The 21,679-nt window shown below is 37.1% G+C and overlaps 1 protein-coding gene across 6 annotated transcripts in view; it reads right to left on the bottom strand.

Annotated features, from left to right (window-relative positions):
• Window positions 1–21,679, bottom strand: part of THEMIS (thymocyte selection associated) — a 224,955-nt gene that overhangs the window by 104,080 nt on the left and 99,196 nt on the right. For 4 of the 6 annotated variants that reach the window (XM_077162855.1, XM_077162854.1, XM_077162856.1 and 1 more), the window contains exon 2: window positions 15,398–15,556. In XM_077162855.1, coding sequence (XP_077018970.1) covers window positions 15,398–15,556 — 159 coding nt within the window. Of the gene's footprint in view, window positions 1–9,402; window positions 9,578–15,397; window positions 15,557–21,679 lie in introns of those variants that run through there. The other 2 variants (XM_077162857.1, XM_077162858.1) reach the window with 2 other exon arrangements.

Consider the following 21,679-nt stretch of genomic DNA (forward strand, 5'->3'; position numbering starts at 1 on the left):
TTGGGTTACTATACAATGACTTAAGATCAGTTATTTCTGGAACCCATTCTTTTATGAAACCAAAAAAAAAAGTATTTTTTTAATACAGACTTCCTGAATAAATGCAATCGTGGCAAGGAATGAGCAAGGCAGCCTGTGAGTGCAATCTCCCTGAGAACCTTTCGGAATTGGAGAACGTCATCTACAGTACTACATGCTTGAAGAGAGTAAGGAAAAGAAACGTTTACTTCAAAGAAATCTCTTCTTTGAATATATCTCGTATCAGGGAAAACCCAATAAAATAATGTTATTGAATTCTCCACAGTAAACGAATTTGTGTGTGCGTGTGTGTGCGCGCGCGTGTGTGTGTGTGGGCATATGCATGTGTGTGTGCACGTGTTGGGGCATATGTGTGTGTATGTGTGTGTGTGTATGTGTGTGGGCATATGCGTGTGTACGTGTGTGTGTGTATGTGTATGGGCATATGCATGTGTACGTGTGGCTAATCCCACTTGCCTGCGTATGAAGATTTATCTCCTAGGAGTCCACAGTCATTATCATGGTATATCATGGAATAGCCGCAGTTTGTGTGAAATAAATTTTAAAATATATCACCTAGAATTTCATAAAAGGGAGAGGCACATCGTTTTCTTTCTATCCTAGCTATATTGACAACATAAGTCACAGAAGAATAAATTCAGCATCTTCTTTCTTGGGGAATAGGCTCACCTGAGGTAGTAAAGACCTAAAATATGAGGAAGTAAAAAAGCCTGAAACCCTAAGGGCCATCACTATTTCAAGTTAATCACACTCTTCTCAGCTGTCTTGTTGGATATCTCCACTGCAAGAAAAATATAAGTATGACTCTGTGAGTTTTCCCTTAGAAGATGATGAAATGTACAATTTAGCATACTAAGTGACAGTGTTTGGGGAAAATGTCGAATTAACTTATCTCTTCATATTCTGCAGAAGCAAATCCAAAGGGTCCCTCCTTGTAAGCAGGCATTTAACACCATATGAACTAAGGCAAGTTATTTTTTTTTTAATGTGATGCCATATTGGAACTTCAGGTTCAAAGTGAAGAAGTGAAATATAACATAAAGCACAATCAGGCCCGATCAACAGTACATGTGGCCAATTTGTCTCTATCCTTTTCACAGATGATACAATCATTTCCTACTGGGGAAAATATGCTTTAGTATCCTTCCAAAGAAAATAAAACACTTTTCACGAGCTAAGTGAACATGAGAGTGATTCTAAAATTATAAAGCCAGTATATAGTCTTCATAAAGAAAATTAAAAAGCAGAAAGAAACTTGATTTATATTTCTGCCTTTAATGATCAGCTATTAAAATGGATTTTATTGTTTATAAGAAACGTGTCACTTAAGAAACAAAAATTAATAGGAAATGCAATAAATTGACCTGCTGAAAATTAGTCAGCAGGGAGATTTTCCCTGAATCTTACTTTTTTTTGTAATAAATTCTTCATCATCAGTTTTACTGTAATTATTAACAAGAATAGTAACAACAGAAATGTGTTTAGAAGTTACAAGTCTGGACAGTTCTTTTATATTCTCTTATATCCACGATAATTTTTTGAGGACAATAAAACAAATATTTCTTGGGGACAAAACAGCTAGTAAATAGCTCCAGAAACTCAAATCAGAGCTTGGATTCCGAGCCTGGATCCTTACCACCTCTCCAGGCTGCCTCCCTGCCCGCGTTTCACTTCAAGGGCAGTGCTCATGAGAACACGGCAATTCCAGCGCACAAAGCATCATGTGGGTTCTCACCAGCAGAGACCCCTGCGCATGGATCAGCCTTTTTCCAACCCACCCAGTGTGGGAACTAAGAGCAAGAATATTTTCCTGGCTTATTGTGGAGAATTTTTGCTTTTTTTTCCCCCTTTTTCTTCTTCATCAATTTCCACCTGAATCAGGAGTAATTTTTTAATTTAAATATTCAGACACAATATCTCAATATGCCTTCATATGTATGCCAAAAGATTGTGATGAAGGCTCCACAAATCTTTTTTTTCCTAGTCTAAGCTCTAGTTTGCTTTCCTGGTTCCCACCAAACATATTTCCTCCACCTCTGAGACCAGGAATCTTGGCGTGAACTTTGCCCATTAATTCTTACCCTCTACTCATATCATCACAATCAGGATGATTAAACTAGTATCACCTTAGAATGTGTTGTTAATTTATGTGTATAATATCATTGCAATTTCCAAATAGCAATAGGAGGTACCTACAAATGAAAAGGGTAACATATCACAGATGACGGCACGAAGGTTTAAAGAGACACCATAATCCACTATTGTCACACAGATCAGAAGGGACAGAGCAGGGTTCTGAACTCTGGTTTCTATGTCTCTGAATCTCATGGACTTTATCACAGAGGTACACATTTCAACCATTCATTATTATTGCAAATCACTAATTGTCCAGCCTTTCATGAGCTAAGAGAGACAGTTCCAAAGTGGGGTGGGTGGAGAAGGTCTTAGAACTTTTAAAATCTAAGATCATAAGGTAAATTTTACCAATATTTAGGACATGGTCTGACACTTGCCTCATCTCTTCATATCAGAAGGTCATGTGCCTGGAATGCTCTCGAGGCCTCTGAAGGAAGATGGGGAGCTACCCGGGGTGAAGGATGGGTGTGGCACCCACCCAGGCTCAGGGGCTTACAGCTGCTGCAGCACCCCGGCCATCGTTAAGGGGGTTTCCAAAATACATGATCTTAGTTTTTAAATAAAGTAACCCCCATAAAATGGATAAATGGCTTTAAACATTTCCTGCAAAGAAATTACGTATTGAAAATATTACTAATATAAACACAAGCAAACAATGAGAAAATGGCAGAGCTGACATGTATGACATGTAAACACCACACAAGAGTTTCTTCAGACATGTTATGAGGTTAAAAGAAAAATAAAAATACTCTAGTCCAATGAAATATGAAAATGAACCAAAACTTCTTTAAAACCCCAAAGATGTCAAAATATGGTTTTATATCCACTGTTATTATTATGAGATATAAGATAAAGACATATCAAATGCCCACAAAATTTTAAATATTTAATTACACATATATTTAAGATGCATGTTCAAAAATTTATAATCAAATGAGGTATGGTGGAGAGGGTTGGAGACCAATGATGTTATAATCAGTTGCTAAGTAACTTCGATCATGAATCTTATTTCTCCACCAATAACTCAAAATGTCTCTCACTTATTTTTGTGAGTTTCTTGAGAAACTACATACTTTGTAGTTTCTTAATCATCTTATTACTTCACACTTGGCTATATCAATTTCTTATTTCCCTTGTTTCTGATAGTTTTCCTATCATTTTATTACATTCCAACCTCTCTAGAGACAATTCTTGGGTCAGAGATCCTATTAAAACTATTTTCTTCAAGACCCAAATCCAGCAATCCCACTAGAAGTTCTACCTCAGCATCTTTAATCAACTTCAGACTGAAATAGTGTGCATGAAATACTCATAGAAGTAAAAATACTCCAAAAGCAAAGTATTGGAAAATACAATAATAAATGCCCAAACTCCACAAAAATTCCCCCTAATTGTCAGAGTCAAGTGTAGGATAATTGACACTTTCAACTAATGAGTGATTCCAATGAGCCATAAGGGAAGTTTCCAAGAGCAAGAATAAGGAACATGAGGAAAGTCAAAGGTTGTCATAAGAAAATGTTACACAGTCATTCAATTGACTATTTAGGAGGCAAGAAAATAGAGCAAAAATGGCTATTAACTTTACCAAATGGCAAGTGAGGCTAAGGAGGCTGTAGAATTCCCAGGTTTGAATGTCTTTATATTCACATTTGAATCGAAGTTGCTTAGAATAGTTATTAATAATTTTTGATGGTTTTGTACCTGAGGGGAAAAGGATTAAATCATAAAATCTTTCAATTTCTCTTTAACTCTTTGATTTAACAATTGCATGTTAAACAAACGAAACTATTTTTCCCAATAATATTTCAACTCCTTCAGAGAAGTGACCATGCAATATTTAATACGTTTGAAATGTTTTAACCAATCATTTACATTAATAATGATTATTTACATTACATAATAATTTAGTTCTTGAAGTCAAACGAAATGCCTAAAGCTCTTTTGGGGGAGCCAAGCCTCTGGGCTGCCACAGGGACAAAGCCTACGCCCTGGGGAACAGAGAAGATGTGTCAGTCCCTGAGGGTAGGAGTCAGCATTTCTGCCTGCTCTACGGTACCACGTATCATTCCCAGCAAGGAAAACCCAACACAAACAAGCACTGGTTAGAATGATGGTCATTCCCATCGAGGACAGAGAGCCAGGTCAGCCTGGCAGTGGACACTAGGCTCCCTGGCAGGCAGGCTCCCCAACACAGGGCAGCGACTTGCACACATCCCCATGCCACAGTGTGGGAAACGTGTTCCCTCCCTGCAGGTAACAGACACTCTAGTGGGTTGGGGCCAGCACAGGTGAGGAATACCTTATAAAAAGGACTTGGACTGAACTTGAGCTCACTTTCCGGCCTCCAGATAAGGGATTTTCAGGCTCAGGCTACGCAGAGGGTGGCAGGTCAACCGATGGCTGCTTCCCCAATAGCAATCATAGCTTATCAATAAATGTATCCTATATACCTGTGTATGTTAACCCGCTACAAAATACTGCCTCTGCACATCTAGACTAGTATCTGATTAAGAACATAAAGGGGTACTAGAGGCTAACCAAATTGACATATAAAATCAATCATCACACAATGGTTAATACTTCCCCTTATTTTCCTTCATTCTGGAATTCTCAGCCATTGCAAGATGGTCACACGATTAGAGAAAATAGCGCCAAAAGAAGTTTAGTGCCGAAGAGACAAACTAGATAGTCCAGTCTAGATCAAATTAGATGAGGTAAAAGTTGAGAAACCACAGCTCAACATCTGGCTCAAATGGATTCCCAAATCCCAACCAGTGTCCACAGATTTCACCAGTGTTTGAATATGGAAATGAGCCTCGGGAGATCTCTTTGGTGGACTGCCACTGCTCTGAGCTGTCTTGTCTGCCCCACACTTTGATAAATTGCCGAGAATTTAACCACTATAATTTCATGCACGTAGTGAGCAGATTGCAAGAACAAAAAGAAGCAAGCACATTTTTAATGCAAACGCTGTCTGCTGCCAGTCGTCATTCCAAGGATGCCATTCTACGTAGTTGCTGAAGTTTCCTTGAACAAAAGAAACAGCTAAATGCCAAGTCACTTTTGAACATGTGTTTTATTCACGGTCCTGAAAGGTAGCTGAACCCAAGTGAGGGAGGAGTATACCCGCCCTGTATTTTAATTATCTTAATTCTGCTAGTGGGATGTTAGCAGAAAGAGTTTGGAGCCATGTGGAGCTGACTGCGCTACTCAGTATTGATGTTGCCTGCAAATTAAATGTACCTAAGTAGCCACCTGTTTATGCTTATGATTATGTAAAGTCCCATATGCTTCCCTCTATACACATGGGAGGTAAATATTGAAAAAATTATTCTGGTGTGAAGGGTGAAAACAGCAGCAATTCTTCTATAACTGTCAACATATGCTGTGGTGTTTCCTTGTAACGTTGTGCTTTGTCTGACATATTTGCTGAGTTTTACCATGCAATGCTCAAAAAAAATCTGCTACCCATGGTTATACAAAACAATTAAAAATCAGTTCACATTAAATTCAAATTAGGAAGAGATACAATTTTCCGACATAACCGTAGGTTTTAGATGGATTTCAGAGTCTATGATTTAAATAGATTTTGATTTGCACGATAAAGAAAATTGAACTTGTTTTTCTAAATCTGCCAGCATATAAAAAGGAACATTTTCTTCCGGAGCACAACCATATATCTAGGCAACAAAAACTAATTCCAGGAACATGAAACTGAGAATCCACTTAAGATTGGCATGGAGCTCTTCAGCTGACTACCTCGTCATCAGCGAGCTTGACTTAGAAAAACATCTAGTAGACCTCCAGGGCTGTCACCTGAAGAGCTGACTTGTATCATAGGGCAAGGGTGCCAAGCCATTTCGAGATGAACCTCTTCAGGGCTTTAGGAGAATCAGTGCACCTAACACCTATGCAAGTGCCCCCAGATTATTCAAAGATTGGGCAAAACAGTTATTTCACACCCAAAGATAGTTCTACTTAAAATACAACTCATCTGGTGCACAGATGGTTCAGTGGTAGAATGCTCACCTTACACGTGGGAGACCCAGGTTAAATTCCCAGACCATGAACCTCAAAAATACACACATATATATATAACTCATCTATCTCAAAAAAATTATAGTGGTTAAATTCTCGGCAGTTTATCAAAGTGTGGGTGAGACAAAACACCTCGGAGCAGTGGCAGTCCACCAAAGAGATCTCACTAGGCTCATTTCCATATTCAAACACTCTGGTGGAATCTGTGGACACTTGTTGGGATTTGGGGATCCATTTGAGCCAGATGTTGAGCTGTGGTTTCTAAAATTTTGTCTCATCTAATTTGATCTAGACTGGACTATCTAGTTTGTCTCTTTGGCACTGAACTTCTTTCAGAACTACCTTATATGGGATATAAGGTTGATGATCCAATTTAATCTGTTGCTTTCCAAATAGATAACCATACTAGAAGAGTTTATTAAATAAATTTTCCTTTCTCCTCAGATGAATATTACTGAGTTTATCAAATAGTCAATAGTGCTCTAAAAATAAAGCCTGTTTCTGAGCTATAAACAAATGCTTCAGGACTCAGGCATTTTCATGCAATTCAAAGCATTGTTCTTTTGCATCTGTAGGAAATAGTGCCATTACTATTAAAATAATTTAGTGCTTCTTTTGATTCACTACAACTAACGTACAGTGCCATTTATTTTAACCTTATAATAGGTTTTATTATTGGCAGGAAAATATTTCCAGATTGTTTTACTTTTGATATATTTGCTTCAATATTTTCCCTTGTTTACTCTACTAAATGAACTTTGAATTACTTTCTCAAGAGCCAAGATAATAATTACGATGATTACACTATGGGAACTATGTTTATCGTTGTGTCAAATTTATAAACAGTCATGAGCAATTGATACATTTATAATATTCAATCTCTGTTTCAAGAACTTAATGTCTTCATTTCAATAAACAACTAAATTGTAATATTCTTTAAGTAAATAAGTGAATGAATGAGTAATTTTTATAATATTCTTTATACTAGATATATGCTATTGTTTTATGCTTTCACCTTGCTATTTTTAAATAGAATTAATTCCCATTCCATATTTTAGATGGCTATAAATGGAAAGCTATTTATATATTTATATATAAGTACATTTTGTTTATGTACATTTTTGGTTTTATGTTTTTATATATCTTTGTTTATATTTTTTGCTTTATATACATGCATTTTTATTTTTATTTTTTATTTTTTTGACATGGGCAGGCTCCAGGAATTGAACCTGGGTCTCTGGCATGGCAGGCAAGAATTATGTCACTGAGCCACCATTGCACCCCCCATATTTATATCTTTTAAACATGTTTGCACCCTCTCATGTCACCTAACTATTAATTCAAGCAAGTTTAAAATTGTAATTCTTTTGATTCTATTGTTTTTTCTGGACAATCTTACCCTATGCAAATAACAACAATACAAATAGGTATATAAAGCAAATAAGCAAATATAAAACAAATTATAATATAATATAATCCCCTTATTTCCAGAAGTTATATTTTAAATTTGTTTCTTTCTATATTCACTTACACAAAACTCCAGCTCGGTCTTAGGTAAGAGTGGACAATCTTACCCTATGCAAATAACAACAATACAAATATGTATATAAAGCAAATAAGCAAATATAAAACAAATTATAATATAATATAATCTCCTTATTTCCAGAAGTTATGTATTAAATTTGTTTCTTTCTATATTCACTTACACAAAACTCCAGCTCGGTCTTAGGTAAGAGTGAAGGCAGATTCCTTAGGGAACAGAGACCAAGACCTCTGCTTACCTTCTCGGTCAGGCCCTGCTGTTTCCTACGAATCCTGAGGTTTTAACTTCACATTACTAAGAAGCATATAGGCCAAGGATACCAAAAGCAATTGAATTGTATGCTTTGTGAGTGGCTTTTACAGAATATAAATTAAATCTCGATAAAACAGCTGAGTTTAAAAATGGGAGGCTGGAGAGGTGAGCAGTGAAGTAACAGCTGCAAAAGGTGGTTAGCGTGGACCCTACATCCCCGGGAAGAGTAGAATACAAATGGGCAAACCTTTCTGCAACACGATTTGGCAATATATGCAAAGGGCTTTAAAAACACGTTTTACTTCTGACTTCATGTGTACGAAATGATTACAATAATTAGAGATGTAGAGAAAACTCTCATATAAGGCTTCTTGTGATAGCCCAGATTACATAAATGGCCAAAGTTGAAATTGGATTTGATGAATTATGACATACACATGCAAAGGAATATTACATAGAAGATAAAAAGCATTCCTCAAAGAACATCTAATGACGGAGGCAAGTCCTCAGGGGAAAAGTAAAAGCTTGTTTGCCATGATATTACAACACGGGTGGATACGTGTACGGGGGTGCACAATGCACTGAAAAACACTAGAACAAGCACCAAATACTAATGGCCAATGGCTCAAGTGATGTGACTATAAGGAGATTTTGTTTCTTTCCTTGAATTTTCCTCTATTTTCTAATTTTCTGTAAAATATATGTGTTACTTGTAAAATGGCAGAAGTCAGTACATTTAATAACCCAAGAAGCTGTGTCCTAATGGCAGACCTCTAAATCTGTGAACTGTAATTGTTTATAATTATAGTAACATATTCTACTCATGTCTGGTTAAAAGAATCTACCTGAGTAGAGCACTTTTTTTTAGAACACTCTGATTCTTTTCACGGGAGCCCTGCCATTGTGATACTGTTGAGGGAACTGTGCATGCAGGAAAGGGAGATGCCAAGAGTAAGAAGTGGTGAGATAGATTTTAGAAGAAGGACATAAAATATTAAGACTATGAAAACTTAGAGAACAGCAGTGGTTGTGAAACAGATATAAGATCAACTTATTTCAAGATGATCTTTCTGACAAGATTCTGGTCTGATGCTAAAATGTAAGCAAGTGAGGAAAAAGGTAACTCTAACCCAGAACTGCAAAGACTATTTGTCTGCCAGGTAATACATAGTTTAGTTGTCCGAATATCCATGAATAAAAAAATAATCTGATCATGTGCTAAAGAGTAGGGGGAAAATTGTGGGCCAGAAAAATGGAACTGAAAATTACTGCAAAAGCCCCAAAATTTCTTCTGCATTTTAACTCACATTTTCTTGCATAGAATATTCAGAATGTTCCTTTTTTCTAGGAAAATATGTTGTAAAATAGACACAACTGAAATTATTTTGCTTAACTGAGCACAGTAGGGAAGACGTGCCTGAAGAGAATTTGGCCCAGGAAATTTGGAAGAATGGTCCATGACTCCTTGAATAGCCAGTTATCTAAAAGGCAGAAGCCCTATTTAGGCTGCTTTCAATCATGTTTCATTCGAATAACCAGATAGAACAAGAAGAGCAAGTTCTGCCTTTTATCTTGATTCCTTTAATAAAACACCTGGAAAAAATAGAAGATAGAAAGAGTATTAACTGCAACGCTATAGAAATATTTTTTTATGTTTTGCATAATAATCTTCCTATCAGGTCCTTTTAGAAATTGATAGTTCTGCCAAATAAATAATTGACTACAATCATGAAATGGCTGGAGATGAAAGATTTAGTTATTCAATGCTAGATGAAACATTTAACGAATACTCATTGAATGTTATAGAATATATTTTCCATCAATTGAGTAGAGTTAAACAAATGAAACAATGGGCAAATTCATTTTTTAAATATTAATATCATGTTTTTTGGTACCCAGGCATAAAAGAACAAGTTTCATAAAGTTAGTCACTTAAGCCTAATCAATTTCTGGAGAAAATAATTCTATTATTAATCCAATTATTTTCTTCGGTCATTATTCTTAATACTTTTTCCTACTTTTCATATTTATAATAAAAACTTTTTAGGAGAGACTTACTGTTAAGGAATACAGCTGTTTTGGGAGGTAATTCTCCATGGCATTTCTGAATGTCTCAGAAGCTGGAAGTAGCAGATTTGTTTCGAGGCTAGTATAAAAATGACAGAGAACTTCCCCTTCCCCAGAGATGTTTGAAGGTAATAAAGTCTCCCTCTTCTTCCCAAAGGAGATGTTTCTTTTTTACATTCCAGGGCAATAAAAATAAAGTCTCTCTCAAGGGCCAAGGTAGTTTGGTTTGCCAGCAACGCCTTCTACGTTTGGGGGTTCCTAAGTTCAGGCTTCTTCAGCTGTAGCACATCCCACTGGATGCTCAGCATCCCCTCAGCCTGCTCTGCATCAACCCCAAGGCGCTCAGGGGACAAAGACAATTATTGCGACATCAAGGCTTCGGTTGCCTGTTCATCCATGAATAATAAACTGTTAAATCCCTTCAGATTTGTGGTTTCCTTACCTACCTAAGTTATGGAAGTATGGTAAGTAAACCTAAGCTACAGTCATGCTTGGGGGTTGTTTGATCCCTTGACAGATAAAACTCATTTATCTGGTAGAAATTAACTTAAGTAGGAAGCACTGTCTCAAAATCAGTGCATAACGCATGGCTTAGATGCAGAAAGCATGTGAAGAAAATTTCATATTTAGTAAAATTTTTACCATTCATCTAAAAATCCCCATTTCCTGTTATTATTTTAGTAGGGGTGTTAGTCTAGATACTTTTACCATTACCACTCTTAAATCAAATAGCTGAGAAACTAGAAAGAAGCCACAGATTCAGGGTTCTGTGGACCCCTATTGGGAGAGTCACAACAGAGACAAAAAGGACCACCTCACTCTTTTTCTATGTTTAAGCAAAAAAAGGAAGTGGAGAACCACCATTTATTGAGATCCAGTTATGGTTAGTCAGACATTTTACGTACTTGTCTCATTTAATCTTTGCAGTAGCTGTGTCACCTTATTATAATCTCCATTTTGTAGGTATGTAAATCATGGGGCAGAAAACTTAAGGGACATATTAAGTCCCTTATATTTGTCCCAAATTCCCAAGGATAAGCATTAATTCACGAGAATACCAAAGACTTTGCTTTTTAACTATGTCATGACACCCCTCTAAGATAAATCATAGGTTCACCATTTTTAAAACTAGCATTTGATTCACTCTGTAAACATATTTCTGTTATGGTGAGTCATAAGGAGATAAATATATATATATATATGTATCTGAACTGCTTGGCTGGATTGAGATTAGATTATATAAATCTCAAATTACAGTACCATGGAATTAGCACATCTCTGAGTATGGAAGGCCTGAAATCTTTCCCTAATGAGTGTCTCTGGACAAAGCACTCCCCATCAGACTCTGAACTTCCCTTGGCAGAGTACATGAGAGGGTTGTACACCGTGACTTCTGAGGTTTCTCTCTCTCTCTCTCTCAAGCCCACCATTCTATCATCTCCAAATGGTCTCTGAATTGCATTGTTCCATTATGAGGATAAAATTTCCATAGCATGTCTTTAAATGACACTAGTTGATACTATGTTTTTAGTTTCCCAACTTACCACCTACCATGAAGTTGTAAATTTCACAAGGGCAGTAATGGTATTGAATAAAATAAATGTGTACCAACTGTAATATTCAGTTCATTCACTGCGCTTTGTGATGATGGCAGTTGTTCAAAAATATAGTCCTTACATCCTGTCTGGGTACTTAGGAAAGGCGTCTTAAAAAGAATGTTTTGATGGACTGTGGACTTGGGGTCCTCTACATGATGCCCGAAAAATGCAGGTGGCTGAAGGATGCACTGATGGAGAAGTAGAATGGCGAATGGTGGTGTACACTTATGAACAAAGGTTGTGGGGCTACGAAAAGGAAGAATGTTGTGAGGCATGCAACGATGTGAATGAACATGTGGGACATTTGGTGAGACAAAATAAGCCAGAAACAAAAAAATCAACAATGGTATGGTCACTTTTAGAAAATGCTTATAAGAAAACAGGGGCCTAGATTTAAGCTTTTAGAGCAGACACATTAAGTCTGGGGTGGTGATTATTATTTCTGGATTTTGAGAGGCTGTTTTATGTATATAACTTGATATTTAAAGATAAGAACGAAGACGAACAGGTTGGGGTTAAAGTAATTCAGAACCCAGGAGTAAGGAAGACAGTGTCTATATTTTAGAACCACACATACTCTTTGGGACCAATGGAAGAAAAGTTTATTTGATCTGGAACTGAAATTTTCTGTAGTACATAATCTAATTCAATCTATCTGTATAGCTCATTTGAACAACTGAAACACAAGGAGCACAGAATAAGAAAGAGGCCCTTTAATGGTGTATAGATTATTGTAATGCTTGGAAATATCCTAGAGTATATTAAGTAGATAATCAAACAGTATTGGCAGAGTCCCCTGAGGGAGGGGAGAAAGACTATGGAACTATTAAACCTTACCATCAGGGAATCCCCTGATACTGTGTCAAACTTTAGGGGCGCCCAAATCAATAGGTCATGCCCTTGATCATGAGGTTTACCCTTGTGAAGCTTATGTAGGTAGCAGAGAAGCTTAGACTACCTATAGGCATGCCTAAGAGTTACTTCTGGAGGACCTCTGTTGTTGCTCACATGTGGCCTCAGTTTCTCTAAGCCCAACTCTGCAAGTGAAATCATTGCCCTCCCCGCTATGTGGGACATGACATCCGGGGGTGAAATTCTCCCTGGTGATGTGGAAGATGACTCCTAGGGTGACTCCAGACCTGGCACCTTGGGATCAACAATTCTATCCTGACCAAAAGGGGGAAAAGAAGTGTAACTAATAAAGTGCCAGTGGCAGAGAGAGTTCAAATAGAGTCAAGAGGCTAATCTGGAGGTTGCTCTTATGCAAGCTTCAGGTAGATCTTCCTACTTATCATAACCTTCCAATCCCCAACCAGGACCATTCCAGCCAATCCTAAAGAACACCTAGGGCAATTTATAAGATTCCACAAGGGTTCCAGGCACCAGAGTAACTTTCCAGAAACCTACAACCTCCAGATGGGTCCCTGGTCCAGATAATTCCTGAAACCTAGCCCAGCCTCTCCAGAACATCAGATAGTTCCATCTTCCTACGCCATATGAGTGACAAACTTTCCAATATAAAAAATTTAGAATGGCCATAGCCCAAACAACCCCAAAGAGAGCTATGGAAAGATCAAAGGTGATGATGGAGTTATACAGAAAAGATAGGATTTAACAAATGAATATGAATGCTGAATCATTAAACTGATATCCCTTTCAGTTTCCAGTATTTTAGACCAGCTAGAAGTAAAAACCTAAAATTGTGAAATCATAGCCCATGTTACAATTGTTCTACAACTAATTGTGGTGCTGTGCTTTGAAATGTGTAGCTTTTTTGTATATGTTATTGTTCACAAAAAAAAAAAAAGAAGAAAAAAAGTCAATTGTGATGTTAAAAAAGTGTTCAAGCCCTCTTGCCTCCTATATTCTGGAGCAGCTAGAAGGAAAAATGTGAGAAAATCGTATGATAGCCCATGACAAACTCTGGGATCTGTCCTGTAACCACTTGCTGAAGAGTGCTTTGAAAACTATTGCTTATTTTTTTCTTTGCTTTGTATATATGTTATACTATACAATTTTAAAAGTTCAAAAAAAAGTAAAAAAATAAAAATATTAGATACAAAAAAAAAGAATGTATACCAAATGCATCAGAGTAGCTCAGGCGAGAGGCATGAGCAGCAAGATTTTTAAAAGCTCCCTAGGTGATTTCAATGTGTATCCAAGTTTGAGAACCATTGTTGTAAAGGACTGAAGTGAGGAAGGAATAGTTAGAAGTCAGCTATGGATAGCATTTCAAATGAAAGGGGTAGGGTATCGGAGCACTTGGAAGAATCCTTTCTTCATTATGGCTAATTTGTTTTCATCCTTAAGCCTCACCTGAAGTAAATATTCTCTGTAGAACTTTCCTGACCCCCCTGGTGAAATGATAATAGCAATAATAATAATCCTAATAATGATATAAAAATTGACCTTTATATAGCACTTAACTATATGTCAAGTACCATTCTAAGCACTTTAAATACATTTCAACTTTCATTCTCCCAGTAACTCTGGGAGGTAGATAGTATTATTACCCTGTTTTACATGAAAGGAGAGTAAATAACTTGCCAAGGTGATACCATTAATAAAGCGCAGAATTGTGATTCATGCATAATGACACCAGAATCTGTGTTCCGAAACAAAACTGAATAAAGCTGTATGTTCCTTCTCAAGCCTTCCATAACCCATCACACTTCAATAAGACCACGAATCACACTAAAGTGTTTACTAGTTACCTCTTCCCTGAATCATTCATTCATTTAATAAACACCGACCAAGGACATCATCTATGCCATAACACATGCTTGGTACTGGACATACAGTCCAAAATGGCATATTTCATCTATCAAGGAACTTCAGCCTAAAGTAAGGGTCAGCAAACTACCATCCGGAGGGAAACGCTGCTGCTGCCTGCTTTTGTAAATAAACTTTTATTGAGCCACAGCCACACTCATTGGTTATTTTGTATTGTCTGTAGCTGCTTCCATGCTACAATGGCAGAGCAGAGTAGTTGCAACAGTAACTATTTGCAATCTGGCCTTTTATACAAAAATCGTCTGGCCCTTGGTCTAGAGAATAAGACAAACAAGAAAATCGTCAAGAATTGTCCATTGAGTTACATTTGATGGTGCCTAAGATACAATAGGAGCATAAAAGAGTGATATTTAAATTATATTCGAATCAGCGTAAGTTTTCCAGGGGGACATGTTAGAGCTAATTTTGGAAGGGTGAGTAGAGTTAAACAAACAAAGAAGCAAAGCCAGCCTTGACTGTAAGATCGGACAGGAGCTGGAGAAGCAGAGAAGGAATAAAGAGGATGGATACATTTAAGAGATATTATTTCTGTAGACCTTATCAAAAAAATTTCTTTGATTTCTTGATTCTCATTATCTTGTGCATCTACCTGCTCATACAGTTGGCATTTACCAAGTATTTACTGACTAAAATGTTTGTCTTAAGTAAAAGATTTTTCTTGAAAAGGGGGAAATATTTGCCTCCTATTGGTCCTTAAAATGACTGAATGATAAGAATTCTGATTTTTTATCCACTATCCTAAAAGACAAGTAATACACATTCATAAACAAAAAAAATGATCTTACCCTAGAGTAAGAAAAACTACCACTTTTTCATCATTCTCAATTGTAAGACAAGCAATATAAATTGAATAGACATTGTGTAGACATCAGTTGTATAGACGTAAAACAACATAGTTTTTCAAATGAGGAACAGTTGCAATATACTGTACCTGGAAAATTCATAGGCAGTTCAAATGGCTGTGGAGACTTATGACCTTCAATGTGCTCACAAATTTCAGCAATGATCTTCTTAATTTTCAGACCGGTAATTTTAATCACTTCTCCTGTTGACAAACAGCATTCGTTTCCAGACATTTCATCAACAGAGCCTAAGAAAAAGAAGAGTAAAAGCAGCTTTTAAAAAAGAATTAAAAAAAGAACAAAGTAGGAGTCAAAAGTCTCACATAAACTATTTTTACTGTTCTTCTCTTAGCTACCTACTAAACAGGAATGTAAGCAAATGGGAAAATGGACATGGACAAGCACAGCATGTGCCCGGAAAAAATATTAGGGCTTTTGCTTTAGCCACTGGGCAAAGTACAAACAATCTTATTTTTTATTATTGTAAATTGAATTTACAGTACCTTCAGTTCTTCTTTTCAAGGTCAAACTATAAACATGCCCTTCTGCTGGGATTTATGATCTGTTTTTGCTGGGTCACAGAATTAGGCTCATGTGAGTCTAAGCAAGTACTGCAAACAAGGCTGCAATACAACCTAATATCCAAAGACATGAGGGTCTACACACAAGGACTTTGATTAAGAGTGTCATATCTATTTATCAGAACGGGTGCTCTTATCATGAATAGACTCCTGGTCCATTATTAACGTTGGGTTTTTTGTAAAGCTAGAAGCAGCTCTCAAAGTCTTTTATGTAAAGAGAGGAAAACACCAACCCAGACAAACTTAAAAGCTTCATTTTAACCCAGGATTTAGGTCTCTTCCCTGACAAACCTTTTATCACAGATGCTAAAGCTAAGCTTTCATCCATTTATTTTCCTTTTTTATTGCCTGGAAGGAGAGCCAGACATGAAATCACCGTAGGATGAGTAATGAGAAAAAAGAGAGGCAAAAGTTCTGGATGATCTACTCCTAGTCAAAAGGGAACGGCCAAACGGCTACATGCCTTGGAAATTAACTCTTTATAATCGAACAGAAGACTAAACACTGATGCAAATAAATATTGTGATTTCAAATATAACAATTTTTCTTAACTTTCTAACGTATTTTTCCCCTTTTTACTCATGAAAATGTAAAGTACAGGATCTTCATTTTGTTTTGTTTTCTGAATTGTTCTTGAATGAACCCCTACTTCAAAGAATCATACCTGTTATTTATAAGCAGGCATCCCAAACATTTATATGGTGTGAGTAGTTTTCATCATTAACCTGGCATCCAATCTGGTGCAAAACAGCTACCTGCAAGTTTATCAGAGCCCCAGCAAGGAGCAGATGGGTCCTCAAATTAGAATAATTTGATGATGTTTTAACAGGGAACTGATTTATATAGATACAGGCTTTGGAAAATTATTAAAGATAGTACAGTACTCCTAGCTAATAACAGAAGCTGTTATTACTCCTAAGCTCAAAAGATAATAACTGGAACCCAAAGAAGGGAACTGTGTGGAAAAGAGTGACTTGAGTTGAAGCGTCAAAGTCTAGGGACAGCAAAAGTTCTAGGCAACCCAAGAAAAGATGTATCCTAACCTAATACTTCTCCCTACATTTGATCTTCTGCCAGAGCACCCCAATGGTCAAATCCAGCAAGAAAAAAAAGAGAAGGGGGCTGCTGATGCCTCTTCACCCCCCAGATGTCAGCTTCCAGGGCAGAGAATGCAATGGAAATGCAATACATCAATCTTACTGTTGATTGCTAAATAAGAAACATTTTTGCAGGCATGCTACTGTATCTATCCCTCAGGCTTTAAGTGTATGCTTCTACAACATCTCCTTTTCCTTTGACCACATATGTATTCATATTGTTCGTTAACTCCCATACATAATGTCGTCAACATTCTCAAATCCTTCGTGGAAAAAAATGTTGTAATAAAACTATAATAAATCTATAATGAGACTCTCCTCCATATGAACTCAGTTATTTTCTACGATCCTCATTTGACAATTAATCACACACTAACATTTTACATCTTTAGTATTATCTCACCCTGTATTTAACTTTTTATGAGTTTCCTTTTTATTTCTCCCAATTCAATTTTAAGCTGCTTGAGAGAAAATATTTAATTATATTGTTGCATAACTGAAACACAGCAACCTCCCCTCTTCATTAATTCAAGAAACATTAATGAAACCCTACTGTGTGTAAGGCATTGTGAATGACAGTGGGTTTCAGAAATAAAATGCATAATCTCCACCTACCCCCCAGAAGTACCATCTTGAAGGAAACAAACAAGTAAGGAGGCAAATGCAACAGATTATGAGAAAGCTGTAACTGAGTAATTACAAGGCACTGTGGGAGCATGTAGGGCCCAGTTGGGGCTGTATTTAGTGAACAATTAGATGCGAAAGAGAGTGGGGACAACTTCCTGGAAGAAATAACAGTTAGCCTGGGATCATAGGACAGACAGAGGGGATAGCATTTGAAAGGACACTGAGATGTTAAAGAGCATGATAGAGTCTGGAAACTTCGAGTAGTTTGTGTCTAAAATGTAAAGTGAGAAAGGGAAAATGGCAAAAGATCAGACCTTCCAAATTGTGCAGCATTTTTAGAAAATCACCCAAAGGAAAAAAGTCATTCTAAGTCTGAAACAACCTCAAGGTCAGAGAACTGACATTTCTGGAGATCTGGATCCAGGAAGAAACACCAGTTTAGTGAGAGGCCACGTGTGCTGTCCGCGCCTGCTGTCTAACGTGGAAACCCTCCATCATCCTGGAGCCTTTAGACTCTCAGCTTGAGGCAGACCTGCTGACTCAGAATCTGCATTATTACGAGATGCCAGATGGCACGTAAGGACATGGAAGTTTGAGATGCACTGTTCTAGGTAACAAACATATGCCTGAAATAGTCCCTCACCCAAAATCATTGCAAAGCGAACCAGAGAAGGGAGGCCAGCCTGGGCAGGGAAAGCACTGGCTGCCCTGCCATTGAGGTGGAGGACATTGTAAGGAGAGACAAGAAAGTAGAAGGATTTATAGTAGGGAAGTGACATGGTAAGGCTTTTCTTTGTTACATGAATTAGGACTGGATTTAACCTAGCCCATTTCAACTGAAGTCTGTTGGGCTTAATTTCAATGCCATGAGTATCTAATTGCAAATTTAATGTACATCAAACCAACTGACTTGTATGTACTGCCTTCGTTCTTTCAAAGCTTCAACTGGAACTCAAAAATAAAAGATAAATTGATATGAGTCCACATATCAATTCACACGGAACAGAAGAGAAAATTCTGCATGTTTTAATCACCACCCGAAGTGCTTCTGGCTCTTCGGGGTCTCTTTCCATGAATCTCTTTCCTTTTGAGAAAAAAAAAATAGTTCTTCTAATTGTATAAGGAAAAAAACCTCAAGAAAATGCTAATCTTTAACCTTCCCCTTTAATACTTTGTGACTTCTAATTTTCTCTAATCAAGAAAGCATTTAAGTCACTTTTAATAAGGAGAGTGTTCAGCAGTGCCCATGACTGGGAAGTTAAGTCTATGATAGGTGGCAAGGAAATATAGCAACCTCGTATCTCTGAAACTGGGAGACTGCTTGTACTTTGTTTTCACCATATAACGTCTCCCAAAAAATATTTTTTCTAGTGATAATATACAATCTTTAATTTAAAAAATAACCTACTTACATAACCTTAGAATTAGCACATATAAATGCCTTTGAAAAATGTGCTGAGATGGGTGTCTGAAATGTATGTTTGCGTATCTAAATATGCATATTAAAATGGTCTTCCTTTCATTTTAACCACAAGGCATGTATTTTGAATATGTAAATTGAGAATCTATTAAATCTTACAGACCGATTCTTTCCAAGTCAGAGCATATGTATTCAGGATAATGCCAAACATCAGAGAACCCTGGAACAAAGCATCCTGTTTTCAGTGATCAAACATCGCCCCTGAAGGCTGTAATGAAAGAGCCATGTGCCTTTGAAATCACCTTTTCTGTAATGCTACTCTGTTCGATAAAAATGACACATTAATATCCTTTTATGAGCTCATCTCTTGTTTGACAATCCATATAAGAAGGCTGTGATCACATCAGAACAGCCAAAAACAACTGGTTCAATAGATTTCTTCTGCTTCCCCTGCAAAAGTAAAAACGTGTGGTAGTCGGGAAAGAGGAAGCCTGCAGTGAGTGAATGTTTTTCTCTTTACTCACGAAGCACCTCTGCCCTCCAGTTTTTGCACACCAGGCTACTCAGCACCTTCCCTCCTCATCAACCTGTCAAGTCCAACCAGTTCTAAAGATGCAGCTCATATTCCTAATGTCTTCAAAGCCTTCCTTGAAGCTCACATCTAAGTCAGAATGGATTCTCTAGTGTGATATGACAGTACTTTGCCTGTATCTCTATTCAAGCGTGTATCACAGTCACCCTGCGATATCATTCTATCATCCTGTGAGAGGGTTTCATTTTAATTGATATTATGTGTATTTTTTAGAAGATGGCATTGTCTTAACTATATTTATACCCTGCACACCCACACAGCTAGTAACAGTTTGTCACTTACATCCTTAATGAATGTTGAGGTAGAACATTCTCTGCTGTAAAATGACAATAAAGTCTGTATCTTCCATTGTGTGCTGGTTTGAAAGGATGTATGTAACCCTAGAAAAGCCATGTTTTAATCCTAATCCCATTTTGTAAAGGCAGTCTTTTCTTCTAATCTCTATTCAATATTGTATGTTTGAAACTGTAAATAGATTATCTCCCTGGAGATGTGATTTGATCAAGAGTAGCTGTTAAGCTAGATTAGGTTGAGGTGTGTCTCCACCCATTTGGGTGGGTCTTGATTAGCTTCTGGAGTCATATAAAAGAGGAAACATTTTGGAGAATGAAGGAGATTCTGAGAGAGCAATGACATAGCCATGAGAAGCAGAGAGTCTACCAGCTAGTGACGTTTGGAGATGAAGAAGGAAAATGCCTCCTGGGGAGCTTTATGAAACAGGAAGCCAGGAGAGAAAGCTAGCAGATGATGCCATGTTTGCCACGTGCCCTTCCAGCCAAGAGACAAGCCCTGACTGTGTACGCCATGTGCCTTCTCATTCGGAGAGAAACCCTGAACTTCATCGGCCTTCTTAAACCAAGGTATCTTTCCCTGGATGCCTTTATTTGGACATTTCAATAGACTTATTTTACCTGGGACATTTTCTTGGCCATAGAACTGTAAACTAGCAACTTATCAAATTCCCCTTTTAAAAAGCCATTCCATTTCTGGTATATTGCATTCTGGTAGCTAGCAAATTAGAACACATTGGTATGTTTAATATCAAATATAGAAACATATGTACTATTAGTGGGCCACTTTGTGAATTCCCAGGCTAAGAATCATTAAGGGTGGGTAATTCTATAACATGAATAGCTACTTGTTAAGTTTGCAACTTTACCATTATGCTTACGATTTTTATATTGCTGGACTTGAGGGGAGAGCTCATGTGATCATTTCAGATAGGTTGGAGGGGACTTGGAAAATTACATTTGCAAAGGATAGTTAATATTCTCTTTTGCGCAGTGTATATAGAACCATCATTTTGGTTTGCCAAATGCATCTTCACTCCTCTTAATAGGTGTAATTAGTTTTTGTTGTAATTATCTCAAAGGAGCATTTCTATAAAATAAACATATAAGAGTGAAAATATTTTGACAATCACATCCCTAGAGTTGGTGGTTGATAGGGCATTAAAAAGAACATTATAAGGACAATTTCCAAATGACTTTCAAGATAGCTCACCAGAAGAATGAAACGTTTAAGGGGCTTTGGTTGAAACAGACGTTTACATGCTCAGTTTTCCATAAAGAGAATATCTCCATCCCCTATAAGGCAGAGACAAATCATTCCCACTTTTCGAACAGTATGTCTAAAAATAGTTGAACATGATATTTGAAGGCTGTGTGTATGTGTGCAACATACAGATAAGTAGGCATGAAATAGCAAGCTTGCAACCTCAAACCTAAGTTTGAATCTTTCAAGGTCATGGAGATGCTCCTCCCCTCAAATATCAATATAGAGAAGGCAAAACTTTGGCATCAGTTAAAAGAAAAAATGATGGCAGCACTAAAATGAACCAAGCTGTAATCTCTCTTTCCTGTAGAGATAGGGGGTTCTGCTTGTGAACATCAGTTTAGTGTTATCCAGGAAGTAAAGCTTAAAGCCATAGTTGTGCCAGAGGCTGTAGTGACTGTTGGTGAGTCTCAAATGAACTAAAAATGGGCAGTAATGAAAGTCCCTATGGGTTGGAAATATCAAAGGCTGAGAACCAGTAAGACAAATCAAAATAGTTG

Source organism: Tamandua tetradactyla, chromosome 5, assembly GCF_023851605.1.
Source record: "Tamandua tetradactyla isolate mTamTet1 chromosome 5, mTamTet1.pri, whole genome shotgun sequence".
Taxonomy (NCBI): domain Eukaryota; kingdom Metazoa; phylum Chordata; class Mammalia; order Pilosa; family Myrmecophagidae; genus Tamandua; species Tamandua tetradactyla.